General features: G+C 55.9%; 1 protein-coding gene across 1 annotated transcript; it reads left to right on the forward strand.

Moving 5' to 3' along the window:
• The first annotated feature begins 1,971 nt into the window (after window positions 1-1,971).
• On the forward strand, window positions 1,972-12,742 carry LOC104137873 (extracellular serine/threonine protein kinase FAM20C). The gene is made up of 10 exons (XM_068931192.1): window positions 1,972-2,651; window positions 4,264-4,439; window positions 4,541-4,619; window positions 5,364-5,456; window positions 5,967-6,082; window positions 6,598-6,778; window positions 7,091-7,200; window positions 11,949-12,030; window positions 12,217-12,276; window positions 12,357-12,742. The coding sequence occupies exons 1-10, from the start codon at window positions 2,173-2,175 to the stop codon at window positions 12,616-12,618; spliced, it is 1,638 nt and encodes a 545-aa protein (XP_068787293.1). The 5' UTR covers window positions 1,972-2,172; the 3' UTR covers window positions 12,619-12,742.
• Window positions 12,743-12,886: the final 144 nt, after the last annotated feature.

Genomic DNA, 12,886 nt, shown 5'->3' on the forward strand with positions numbered 1-12,886 from the left:
AGAGCGCTCTCCCTCTCCCCCTCTCTGTCCCCAAGCTGGCTCCGGAATAAAGAAATCTGTGGCCCTGCTCCCAAAACTGAGCGCCTGGCTCCTTTGATGCAAGCGGTTAGCACATGTTATCGTTAAGCAATGACCTAACAATTCTGTGTACCAGCCACAGGCCCTCCGAGGCACCGTGTTTCCAAAAAGCACATCCGGCTTGAATCCAGCAAGCCTCCCCGTGGAAGACGCTGTGTTCCCTTCCCTGTGGAAGCCATCTGCTCCCTTCCACCCGGCTCCGTCTGCAGGGCCGCGCGATCGCCTGCCGCGCTGGAAAGCTCTCCTCCTCCGAGCACCGCCTGCAGTCAGGGAGGGAACGCGTTTACCCTCAGATGAGAGGACGGGACGGGTTGGGTTACTATCAGCCGTGCTGTTAGCGCAACATGAGGCGAAGGAAATAACAGCGTCGGCTGAATCTGGGGCGGCTGATAGTGTCAGCCGGAGGCGGTTACCAGGCAACTGTCGCGCACCGTGGGACACGGCAAGCCGGGAACGCGGTGTTCTTGCCATGCCTGCCCGGTGCGCGCGCGCGCACGCACGTGGGAGGGGGCCCAGCGTGTCGTGGAGCGGGCAGGGAGAGGGTGGCACGAACAGGAGCGTGGCGCGGGACCAGAGGAGGGGGGTCTCCAGTGTACCCCCTCCTGCTGGCCAGTCCTCCTACCCCCTTCCTCGCTTGCCTCCCGGTACGCAGCATGGGTTTCCTGACAGGCAGGATTTCACATTCCCCCTGCGTCCTTCTCATACCTGAGAAACCAACAAGAGAAAAACGTTACCTCCACCTTTGTATCCAAGGTCCCCAGGCTTGTCCGAGTCCAGGCTTGTTGCATTGACCCTGTGGTCCTACACTTCTTTATCCCTTCACAAATCTGATTCTCCCTCCTTTCCCGGCCACCTGCTGTTTTTACCCGGGCAACCCAGCTCTGTGTCCCTGTATCTCACTGGAAAGGTGATTTACTTGTAAAAATGAGCTAACATTCCCTTCCAAAAGCTGCCAGTCCTCCCCAGCGATCCCGTTTGAGGTCTATGTATGGCCCCACTTGCTTTCCTGCTCCTGATTCGTGCTTGCCCCACTTCTTACAGTGGGAAACTCAGCAGCAGTAAAGCGGCTTGAGTGGCAGGTACAGGGTAAATGCTTCACATGCCAGCTTTCCCAGCGCCTGTGTCCAGCCCTGCAGCGCTGCCTCGATGTCTCCAGCGTCAGGTCCTGCTCCCAGCTCTGCTGCTGCGCCTCCATCCCCAAGCATCCCCAAGGCAGCCAGGCAGCCTCCCCGCTCCTGCCTGCCGGGCTCCTCTCGCCCACTTCAGAGGTCCCTTAGAGCAGTCCAACTCGGGCACCTCACCCCAACGGGCAGCTGCCAACCCGGCTTTTCCCTCCGAGCCATGTCGGTCCTCAAGGGCCGTTTGTTTATGCAGGCTGAGTGGCGTTTGAAAGGGGGCCGTGTACAAGCTACCTTGTATAGCTAGAGGGGATGGTAACACCAATCTAGCTGAGCGGTGGGAGCAGAAGTCTCTCCTGGGTTACAACTGTGCAGACAGAAACGCGGTGGAGCCTAGCTGGCGTGTTGAGCATGGGGAGGGGCGCAGAGGTGTTTGAGGAGGGGGCAGAAACAGAGTTTGCTTCGGGCTGCGTAGTACTGGGCAGGATGCATGTCGGAGAGCAGGGCAGAACTGGTTTTGGGCCTTTATGTCCAGAAATGTCCTGTGGACCTATCTGGGTGAGCGCACAGAGGGATGGGGCAGTGCAGGGGACCCAGGGGTTTTCCGGTGCACAGGTTATCTGTGCCATCCCTGTCACCAGGCCACTTGCTGCTATCGATTTGGAACTTGCCCCGTTCACTTTAACCTTGGCACCACCAGCTCATCCCTTATCAGTGCCAATAAACCCCGCTGCAATGTCCCATCCGCTCCCTGTCCTGCTGCTGGCCCAGCAGCGTCACTCCAAAAGGCATCGTGGAGACAGTTTTTTTTCCTCCTGCAATTCAGCCTGCCGGCTCCTTCGCATCTGTCGGGTTTTGCTGCTATGGTCTAAATCCAGGACACCTCTTTTCTCTTTTTGCTTGGAGGAGAGACAAGGCTCCACTGACTCTCTTCTAGCCACGCATCGGTGCCTGCCCCTTTCTCAGGAAAGGAAGAATGCGGCGCCAGCTACAGACACTTTTCCAAAGGAAGTTTAAAATTGGCCTCTTCTTTCTCCTGCTCTTGGCCTTCCTGATACACCTGGCAATGGATTTGGCTCTCCCTTCCACTCGCAGGTCCTGCAGCTGTGATCCAAAAGCAGCAAAAGCCTTGGGCCTCCCAGCAGGTAGCCCGTTGGTGGCCGGCCCCAAAAAGCTGAGCCTGCGAATCCTTCAGGATTTCAGTGGCAGCAACGGCTCCCTGGAGAAAAGCTCCCACCCACAGGGAGTGGGGCTGCAAGTAAAGGACAGAGACTGGGGGATCCAGCACCAGCACGGAGATGTGAATCCAGGGAGGACCAAGAGATCAAAACTGGCCGCACTCTTTGAGCATCCTCTTTATAAGATCCCAATCCCAGAGGTCACAGACAGAGACAAGCTGTTTGTCGTCAACCCCATGGAGAAGTTCAGCCTGAGAAGCAGTGGGAGTGATGAATGGTGAGGTGCTAGCTGCCCCCTTGTATTTTTCTGGGGAATATGTGACAGGATTTGAGGTGAGGGGACAAATGGCAGGGACCAAATAAGTCATTTGCTTGCATAGTTTAGCAGGGAGTCCCTCCCTGGACTGGCCCTAATTGCTGACGGATCTGGTCTTGTGCCTCAAATCCTATATCAGCCCTGAGTTTCCAGGATGCTACCTTGGAAAGCTGCAGGGGAGCCTGTTTGTCCATGTAGCACGAGATGAAGTCAAAGGAGAATCCTGAGTTATTCATTATGTTATGTATGGTATCTTTTCGGCCATCTCCTCCTCTCCTTTCCTTCCCAAATGCAAAGGCTATAGCCTTTAGTCTCTCTCTGTATGGGATACTCTCCGGATTTCTAACCAGTGTTATCCTTCTCTCCTAACCATCTCATGCTGGAAATGCAAAACCCAAAATGTAGGTTACCTCTAAGCATGAGATCATTTCTGCCCTGCATTTCACAGGACACTTCCTGACCTCTTTAGGCTTTGCCGTGTGGTGATCTCGCTGTTGATGGGTGCCTATTTTTGTCACTGTACTACTAACCTCTAATAAGGAGGGAACACATTAAAAGAGTTATTGTTGATAATGAGTAGCAGCTTCCTTATGGAAAGTACACCTACAAAACATGGTAGCCGCTAAAAATGAGAGAGACTAAAATACATCAGAGTTGTTTACCACAAACGGGCATTCGCTCTGTCTCAGAGGACCACCTTGCCTGTAAATTATTGTCGGAGATGGGTCTGTTTTGTTGAAATTAGGGCATAATTTGCATTCTCCCAGAGAGAGACACGGTTTGAGTTACACATGCCCTGGGCTGGCCTGTGTGTTTGCAATGCCGGTAGGGCACCGGCACAGAAGGAGCTGGATACCCTGTTGCAGCCTCTGGGAACTCCCTCTGAACGCAAGGAAAATGCAAATTTGCAGGAGGCACAGGGAAGGGGATAGCAATAACTTGAACTCATCCCCCCAGGGAAACCAGGGGTGTTTGGTATTTGATAAATCCATCAAAGGTGAATTGGATGCTGAGCATCAGAGCTCAGGTTGGGGCCAAGAAATGGCTAGGACGCCCCTGCTTTTCTAATGCTGTTTTACAAATGAGAGTGTGTTCCTGTCAGGCGTGTGTGTACTCCTGGGCCCTGATCCCTTTGGGAAATGCAACTAGACTAGCTGCCCTGCTAGGGAAATAAATGGGAGGCTGGGAGGAGAGCGAGCAGCCTGAAACCTTTCTGCAGGGGACGCGAGGGAAGCCTTGGCAATGGTTCCCAAGCCCTGTCCCACAGTGCCTCTCCAGCCAGCTGGCAGGGCTCGCGGCCATCGGTGCGGTCTGCCCTGAAACACCATCTGCCACCAGGAGCCGCAAGGAACATCTAGTGGAAGTCAGGCCTCAGGGCAGGGGGACTTTCACCACGGCCGAGGGCTGGTGCTGGGTTTCCCCAGCCCTTTCCCTACCCTCCGGTGCGCGGGGTGGGGCTGAGGTGGCCCCTGGGGGCTGGATCCCCAGGAAGGGCCCGAAGATGCTGGGCACGACTTGTCCCAACTAAACCCTGTCGTTGTTGTTGGGGGTGGTGGTGGCTGTTGGGCTGCAGGGTCAGCAACAGTAAAGCCGAGATGGTCCTTCCGACAGGGAAGACGGCCTACGACACCTACCCCACCTGGCTCAAATTCCATGTCGGCATCAACCGCTACGAGCTGTATCCCCGCCAGGACCCCCTGACGCCTGCCCTCATTGAGGATCTGGCCACACTGAAGATCGTCAGCTCGGGTACCGCTTCCCTTCCCGCTCCACCCCCTCTTTGCCTTCCCTCCGCACTGCCCACCCATCCACCTCCCTCTCCCCCCTGATCCCTGTGTCCTCTGTTTCAGTCCAGAAGTCTGGCGGGACGCAGCTCAAACTCATCATGACGTTCCCGAATTACGGGCAGGCCCTCTTCAAGCCCATGAAGTGAGTAGAGCCAAACAGGGAATGGTGGGACCAGGCCAGGGATAACCCCCAGACCCAACCCCTGCACCCTCCTGCCTGGGTGTGCCCCTTCAATGTCTCGTCATTTGGTGAGGGGCAGCAGAAAGAGCCCGCAGAGGGAGAGTGGAGGAGCAGGGGAGCATTCCTTTGTGGTCTGCCTTGCCAGAGTCCCCTAAATTGAGGCAAGCGAGATCTCGCCTTCCCTAGTAGTGCTTGAGGCAGGCTGGGTGCTGCTTGTGATGGGGTAGTGACCTCCAGTGGTGGAAAGAAGAAGATGGTCCATGAGGACCACCTCCCTGCCCTGGGCCAGGCTGTGCGCTGAGGGAATGCAGGGCACCCGAAATGCCTATGTGGGGCTGGGATGGGGGGGGGTCTCTGCGCTTCCCGGTTCCTCCCTTTGCATCTGGGGCGCCTCATGCGTTTGCTACCCTGCAAGGGTCGCACGACTGCAGCCTGCTGTGGGCTCTGCCTTTAGGACGCAAAGGGATGTGGCCCTCATGCTACATGAGGCTGCTGAGCAGGAAGGAGCCTGGTCTTGGGTAGCTGGGGCCATGCCACCTAGCAGGGCACATCTGGAAGAAACTGGGCCTTGCTGCATTGCTGACGACACAGCACAAGGGTGGTTTGGGGGCCAAGACCAAGCTCGGAGCAGGCTGTGAGTTCTGGGCTGAGCAGGGGGTGACCCAGTCCTTGGCTATCGCTCCTCATCCTTCCCTCTCCTTTCAGGCAGACTCGGGACCAGGAGACCCCCGTTGACTTCTTCTACTTCTCGGACTTTGAGCGGCACAATGCAGAGATAGCAGCCTTTCACCTGGACAGGTGGGTCCTGAGCAGAAGTTGCCAGCTGCAATGTGAGCCCCTGTTCATGTGGGGATGAGCCTGGGGTCAAGTCTACCCTACTCCTGGCCTGAAACACAGTATGCCCCAGTATTCTTCATGGGGCCAAAGTCTGGCTGTTCCTGCTGTGCTGACCTTCACAGGAGTTTAGGAGCGACTGTACTAGATCTGGTCGGAAACCCGGCCCCCAACCAAAGTTCAAAGGCCACCGGGCCTAGCATCCGCTCTCCAATGAATGCAATCTCACCAATGTCAGTAGCCTCCTGGGAAGGATGCAGACTTTGCATCTAATTATGCCATCCCATGACAGTAAAGTACCAGAGAAATTCCCGCTGGACCCCGCTTCTTCCTCACTATATTGTCTGTTGTGAGGGGTACCTATATTTCCCAGTGTTCTTAGTAACTTGGTGTGAGAAATAGACTCAGTCTTCAAGACGTTGTTCTAAGTTCTGCATTTTGGTGTGTTCTTTGTGTGGTTTTCCTTCTTCAAAGGATCCTGGATTTCCGGAGAATCCCACCTGTTTCTGGCCGTTTGGTGAATATAACGCAGGAGATTCGTGACATCACGACTGACAAGAAACTGGCCAAGACTTTCTTCATTTCCCCAGGTGAACCAGGAATGTCCCCAGGACATAGCTCGCGCCTGCTCCTGTCCTTCCCCATGCTGCCTGTGGTTAACTACCAATGCGGAGCACATCTGGAGCCAGATGCTCCCATCTTGCTCTTTGTGGTCATCCTACATCAGGGCAAACTGTCCCTTTGGCAACTGCGTCTTGGCAGCAGTCACCTGCTCAGGCGCTCCAGCTCCTACAAGGTCCCCTGCCTTGGTGCTCTTCTCCTCAAGGCTGTTTTCCCAGTTACTTTACCTGGTGGCTCCAGGTTGTCTCCCTAGCCAGAGGTTTTTGGGTGCCATAGCACAGACAGCATCCTCACTTTACCATCACCATTCCTCCATCAAAATGCCTACTTGACCTACCTGCACAAGAAGAGCAGACTTGCAGCCCTCCTAGCCCTCTCCTCCAACCTCCTCGTGCATGGTCCTGAGGTTGCCAAGAAGGGTGGCACAAAAGAGCTGCTCCTTGGCAACCTCCACTCTTCCTCATCCCCCATCCCATCCTTGCAGCTGGCAACGTCTGCTTCTATGGCGAGTGCTCCTACTACTGCTCCACGGAGCATGCTGTGTGTGGCAAGCCGGACCAGCTGGAGGGCTCCATGGCAGCCCTGCTGCCCGACAAGTCCCTGGCCAAACGCCGCTCCTGGCGCAGCCCCTGGCGACGCTCCTACCATAAGAGCAAGAAGGCCGAGTGAGTGGGTCCACGACGGGAGCCCACCCGGGGTGGGTGATTGCACGGCCACCAGGCAGGGGTGGCTGGAGAGGAGCGCAGCAAGGCAGGCAGGGTGGCTGGCTGGTGTGGGAGGGGAAGAAGCTGGTTAGGCTGGTTGTGGAGCCCCGTGCAATACCTCTGGCTGCTCCCTCTGCACCTACAGGGAGGGGGGTGCTGGAGAGGGGTACTGTGCAGCACTGCCCACAGGGCTTTGGGCTTAGAGGGGGCTGCCCAGGTCTCCCCATGGCTGCTCTCACATCCCCATCGCCCTATCGTGGCCTCTGCACACAGGTGGGAGCTGAACCCCAACTACTGTGCTCAGGTGAGAGAGACACCTCCATACAACAGAGGACATCGCCTCCTTGACCTTATTGACATGACCGTGCTTGACTTCCTTATGGGTGAGTCCCGGTGCCCCTCTTCCCCTGCTTGGCCCTCAGTGCTGTCTTTCCCATGCCAGTGCTCGGACCAAAAGGCTCAGACTATTCAGCATCCCAAAATAATACTCACAGAGTAACCCTTCTGGTTCACAGAATCACAGAATGGTTGAGGTTGGAAGGGACCTCTGGAGATCATCCAGTCCAACCCCCTGCTCAAGCAGGGTTACCTAGAACAGGTAGTCCAGGATCATGTCCAGGCAGCTTTTGAATATCTCCAGCGAAGGAGACTCCACTACCTCTCTGGACAACCTGTTCCAGTGCTCAGTCACCCTCCCAGGAAAGAAATTTTTCCTCATGTTCAGATGGAACTTCCTGTGGTTCAGTTGCCTCTTGTCCTGTCACTGGGCTCCATGGAGCTCATGGGGCTCATCCTCTTGACAGCCTCCCTTCAGATACTTGTACACATTGATCAGATCCCCTCTCAGTCTTCTCTTCTCCAGGCTATACAGGCCCAGCTCTCTCAGCCTTTCTTCAGAGGAGAGATGCTCCAGTCCCCTCATCATCTTCATAGCCCTTCGCTGGACTCTCTCCAGTAGCTCCATATCTCTCCTGTTGGCCAAACCATTGCTCATCCATATGTTGCGCAGAGCTATGCTCTTCTTAGCAAAAACAAGAGCAAAGGTCTGTCCTGCTTGGCCCTCCAGGGTAGAAACCAACGGATGAACCCCATGTTGTAGTGTACCTGATGATCTGTGCTGGAGAGATCCCTATTAAACATTGCAGGCATGGCAAGTGCCTCAAGCCACGCTCCAAGACACAGACCCTTGGGAGACCAGGCTTGCTAGTGCCAATGCTCCTTGAGTGTCTTGCGAAGCTCTCTGCCAGCCTCAGAGTGCTGGCTGGGACTGATCCTTCCTGCAGGTGCTGTGAAGCTTCACAGCGTTGAACCCAAGAAAGCATCACGGGACGGAGTTTTTTTGGGTCTGGCGAACGCTGTTTTCTTCCTCCTGCTCTCATCCCTCACCTCTTCTGTTTCGTAACCCACTAGGTGGCCGTGGAGCTGCTCCAGCATGCTGCCTCCGTGCTGTTCATGGTGCCCTGTGCCCGCAGGAGTCTGCACGGCCTGGCACCATCGCTGCTCATTCGTTTTCTGCTGACTCCGAGCTTTTCCATCCAGTTATGTAACTTGGAGAGGTTCCCTTCTTATCTTTCATCACTGATGCAAGCAGTGTGGCCAATTTGCTGCTCGTGCCTTTGGCATTACTTCTGCTCCATTTATGACTGTTGTCCTTTAATGGCTTTCAGGTTGCCCTGGTTGCTGCAGTGAGAATGGCTGGAGGCCTTCAAGTGTCTGCTCCAAGGCCCCCACGCAGCCTAGACTCATTGTATAGGTGCTCATATAAGGTGCTCATATAAGGTGCTCATATAAGGCTCATATAAGGTGCTCATTGACAAATGAGCACCTTATATGTGTCCTCGGTGCTCTTTCCTAGCCTTTTATTTTCATTCTGTCACCCATTGGCCTCTATTTTTGCCCAGATTCTGGGTTGCTTACAGCCCATCTAGCGCCAATGCCCGAGTGCGCTTTGAGGAGACGGCACCATGTAAATGTGTTTTTCTGGGCACTGCACTATCTCACTCTCCCTGGGAGCCCCCAGCCCATGTTTTTCTCCCTTGACTGCTCCGCTATAAGCTACCCCTGCTTCCCCGTGCAGCTCCTTGATCCTCCAGTTGAGGTTTGTTCCCTGAAGCAGATGGCTGTGTTGATTCTCCAGCTCACAAGGGCTTTGCAGCAGATGATGCATGTCTCTTTAACACGCTTTTTCCAGGAGAACGCAGAAAACAGGGGCAAGGTTTCTGAAAGAGATCAGTGCTCGGCGTGCCCCTTTGGAGACACCCTAAAGGGACCCGAGCACTTGTCCCCTGAAGAGCCAAAGCATAATTTTTGCCACCACCATGGCACTTACAACTCTCAGCCTGTGTCCTGCACCAGCAACTGCTTTTCTTTCACATCTACCCTCTTCCCCATTCTCATACGGGACAGCAGAACAAGGGAGATGGCACCCTTTTCATGGCTTGGTTGGCCCGTGCACTGACCTGTGCAGCGGGGGCAGCTGCGCCGCTGCCGGTCCTGACAGCCAGACCTGTGGCTAAGAGCCTGGAGGGCTGGGCAAGGTGAGAGGTGTAGGGTTTTTTTGTAGGCCTTCACTCTGCAGCCCAGGAGGGTCATGCCCTGTCTGGCCTTTGTGCAATTAAAGATCTGTAAGGATTTTGGAGACCCTTTGGTGTGTCCAATGTCAATGGTCCTCACTTAGCCACTGCACTGGCCACTGGATCCTCGACAAGGCTGGTCATTGCTTTGGTACCCGCAACAAGGTTTCTTGTGTCTGTCCCCTTGGCTAGCAGTCCCGCCCCATGCAGAACTGTTTTTTCTTAACTGCTGACAGTATCTGGCAGTTTTCAGCCCTACTTTGCAAAGGGTCCCGATAGATAATTTTAGTGTCGCCGAGATGAGCAGAGTTAGTTTCTGCTGCCTCTAATCCATGCCTCAAACCAGAGTTCATCAGGTGTTGCTTATCTTGATGTCACTCAGGTAAGGGTTCATTTTTGTGCTGCCGCCCTGTAAATCTGTCAGCCAGGTGCGAGAAAACAGATACCACTCTCTTCGTATTTTCTCCCTACACTGAGTTCTCCAGGGGCCACCAGAATTGGAGGCAAACCTTCCTAGCAGGTATGCAAATCCTCTCCCACAGAGCCCTTAGGAGCTGCAGCCATCCTGTCAAATATTCTTTCTCCAGAATAACATTTTTAAATGCCATCATTTGCTTTAATTAGACTGTCATTTGAAAATGTCTTGAGGCCACTTCTTACAAGTGCCTCAGGATCAAAGGCTCTTACCAAGTCCTCATTACATCCTTTCTCTAGCCTTCGCCATAACCCTTGAGACAACTAAGCAAATGGCAAAGCGGTCAGCCGTCTCCAGATCTGAGTTACGTTTCTACGCATGGACGGGCACCGGGGCTGGCCCCTGTCTGAGAGCTGGATTTGTTTTGGCCTCATTCACTGGGTAGTTCCAGGCCCTTCAGCTCATTTACTGGTAAAGCTGCAGCTTTTCCAGATTCAGACAAAAAGCGATTTCCTACTCAGAACTGTCGAGCAGGTGCAAGCTCTAGGGGGGTCATTGTTATATCAGGAAAAATGGACCTTAATGACAGCTGAATTGTCTTCTCTTCGGGCAGGTTTATATGGCAGACATTCGCTGGAGTAGATCAGGTCCGTCAGGCGCGTAAAGAGGTGCAGTCGCTGACTGATGCGGCTCAGTTACAGAGCCTCCTCACATACGTGTTTTTCTCGCATAGAGAAAAAATTGCTTTAAAAGTCCTGCTTACTTTGGTGCCACTGAGGAGCAGCAGGGGCACACGGCTGGCACCTGCTGTCGCGGCACAAGTGCTGTATGTATCCAGGGGCTAAAACACACGGCCCACTCCTTCCTCCCGGCGCCGGTCCCACTGGTTTTCTCACCAGGGGTGTGTTTCGCCTCCCTTCTTCCATGTCCTGGTTGGCCATCCGATAACAGATTTGGGGCTAGAGCAGGAGGAGGACAGACGAAGACATTTTTAGAGGCTCTTGTGCACGTGGGTGACGTTGCTCTGCTCTAACAGATATGCCAGTGACCCATAGATGATGCTGAAAAGAGCTGTGTACCAGTGTAGCACGTGCAGGGGATCAGCGATCAACGTTTTCTCTGCCTCTTACAAAAATAGACGACCCGCTGATGCTGAACGGGTTAACGGTTTTGTCGCTCTGGGTAGCTGGTTGTCGGCAGATGGCTTTAGAGCTGAGGATGTTCCCAGCCAGATTGGTCCTGCTTCAACAGCATTTTAGTGTTTCAAAGGCCTCTGGCTGAGCAGCAGGATGTCAATGTGATAAACCGAGCTGCGGGTGTTTGATGCAGTAGAGATGACAACTCCATTAGATGGCACAAAACCGTGGCTGCTAAGAGCATCTGAGGAGGAAGGGGCGATCCTTCTGCATCCCAAGAAGTGGCGTTGTCGGTGTCTGCCAGGACGAACGGGTCACCCACAAGGAAGGAGGTGGATGATCTCGCAGCAGGACGAGGACTCGTATGACTGGAGACGGACAGGAGCCCACGCTCAGCATATGGGAGGAGACACACCTCTACAAAAGGGCTGCAGAGCTGAGCCTGGAGGGAGGGAGCATGAGGTCAGCTCTGAACAAGGGACAATCCTGAGAGATGCGAGAAACCGTATCTTCCTGTGCTGAGCTTTGGCAAAGGAAGGAGACCTGCCAGGGTCAGGCTGAGCCAGCAGACTGCTCTCTGCACCATATTGTAGTTTAGATATTGCACGGGGACGTGGCTGCGCTCTTGCCGGCGTAGCTGGGGAAAAAAGATGCAACTGCCCTGTCTTTTGCTCTTTGATCCTGGCGAGTAGCTGTTTTGAAAAACACCCCTGGGCTGATCTGTAGCATTCCCTGCTGCTACCTTGGTCAGGCTCAGCCAGAGCAGCCGCCCTGAGACCCCCAGCCCATTTCATGTGGGAGCTCAGACAAATTCGGAGGCGCTCTGCAGGGGAGGGTGAGCGTGTGGCGCCGAGCGGGCCGTTCCCAGCGGGGAGCCCCAGGGTGCTCTCGGTGCCTGTCCCCGTTCCTGGAGCTCGGGGTGGCTGTCCCGTCGTCCGCCTTCCCCCGTGCATCCGTCCCCTCTGCCTCTGCCCTCCCCTCATCCCCACCTCCTCTCCCCGCTGCAGGCAACATGGACCGGCACCACTACGAGACCTTTGAGAAATTTGGGAACGACACTTTCCTGCTTCACCTGGACAACGGCCGAGGGTAAAGCAGGAGGGCCCCCAGCAATCCCGACGGGGCAGGGGGGGAAGCTGGGGCCGGGGGGGCTGCAGTGGGTCTCGCCTCGAAACGAGAGCCCCCTGCATACCCTGGGGCAGGGTGCCGCGGGGCCGCGATGCTGCCCGGCCCGTGCAGGACCCTGATGCCTGCCGGCGGGTTTCTCTCCGCCAGCTTTGGCACCCATTCCCACGACGAGATGTCCATCCTGGCCCCGCTGCAGCAGTGCTGCAGGTAAGAGGCTCCCACGCTGTGCCCTTCACCCGGGGCCAGATTTCCAGCAGGAAATCTGAACCTTTTCTCGGCTTTGCCAGGATAAAGAAGTCGACCTACCTGCGCCTGCGGCTGCTGGCCACGGAGCCGTACCGGCTCAGCGACGTGGTGCGGGAGGCGCTGGCCTCCGACCGCCTGGTGCCCGTCCTCGCCGAGCCTCACCTGCGGGCGCTGGACCGGCGCCTGGGGAAGGTGCTGGCGGCGGTGGCCGAGTGCCTGGCCAAGGCCAGCCGGGAGGAGGCGGTGGTGGCCGAGGACGAGGCGGCCCGGCCACGGGAGCGGGAGAAGAGGACGCCTGCGTGACGGGGCGGCCGGCCGCCCCGAGCATCCTCGGCCGCTGCGGGGGAACCGGCGCCGGCACCTCGTCCCGCGGGCTGCAGCGTGGGGCCTCCGCGTTTATCGTCCCGGGAAGGGGCAGGCAATTTGGGGGGGAAGGAAAGAGCCAAGCGGGTGGGCCTGGGCTGGGGGCCGGGACCCTGGGACTGAAGCACGTCTCCACCCCCACGTACCCCTGGCTTTCTGCAGCCCTGGAGCCGGCAGGGCAGCTCAGTGACGCCCAGAGGGCTCGGGG

The sequence above is a fragment of the Struthio camelus genome, chromosome 1 (genome assembly GCF_040807025.1).
Source record: "Struthio camelus isolate bStrCam1 chromosome 1, bStrCam1.hap1, whole genome shotgun sequence".
Lineage (NCBI taxonomy): Eukaryota > Metazoa > Chordata > Aves > Struthioniformes > Struthionidae > Struthio > Struthio camelus.